The 214-nt window shown below is 69.2% G+C and overlaps 1 protein-coding gene across 1 annotated transcript in view; it reads left to right on the forward strand.

Annotated features, from left to right (window-relative positions):
* The window catches only part of P2RX3 (purinergic receptor P2X, ligand-gated ion channel, 3), a 32,829-nt gene that overhangs the window by 30,538 nt on the left and 2,077 nt on the right, over positions 1 to 214 (forward strand). Inside the window, exon 10 of the mRNA XM_010842230.1 lies at positions 1 to 63. This exon is cut by the window's left edge and continues 24 nt beyond it. Within this exon, the coding sequence (XP_010840532.1) occupies positions 1 to 63 (63 nt within the window). The remainder of the gene's footprint in view (positions 64 to 214) is intronic.

A 214-nucleotide genomic window follows, 5' to 3' on the forward strand; every position in this document is an offset into this window, starting at 1 on the left:
GGCAAGTTCAACATCATCCCCACCATCATCAGCTCCGTGGCGGCCTTCACCTCGGTGGGAGTGGTGAGTGCGGGCCCTCCAGGCTCGGTCTCGCCCGGGGCGCGGGGTGGGTGGGAAGCAGGCCAGCCTGGAGAAGGAGGGGGACACCCTTTGCTGCCTGGAGCCATCCCCTCCGCGCTGGGCCAGCATCTCCTGTCCTGACCCCCACGTGGCC

This window comes from Bison bison, unplaced genomic scaffold (assembly GCF_000754665.1).
Source record: "Bison bison bison isolate TAMUID 2011002044 unplaced genomic scaffold, Bison_UMD1.0 scf7180017864173, whole genome shotgun sequence".
Lineage (NCBI taxonomy): Eukaryota > Metazoa > Chordata > Mammalia > Artiodactyla > Bovidae > Bison > Bison bison.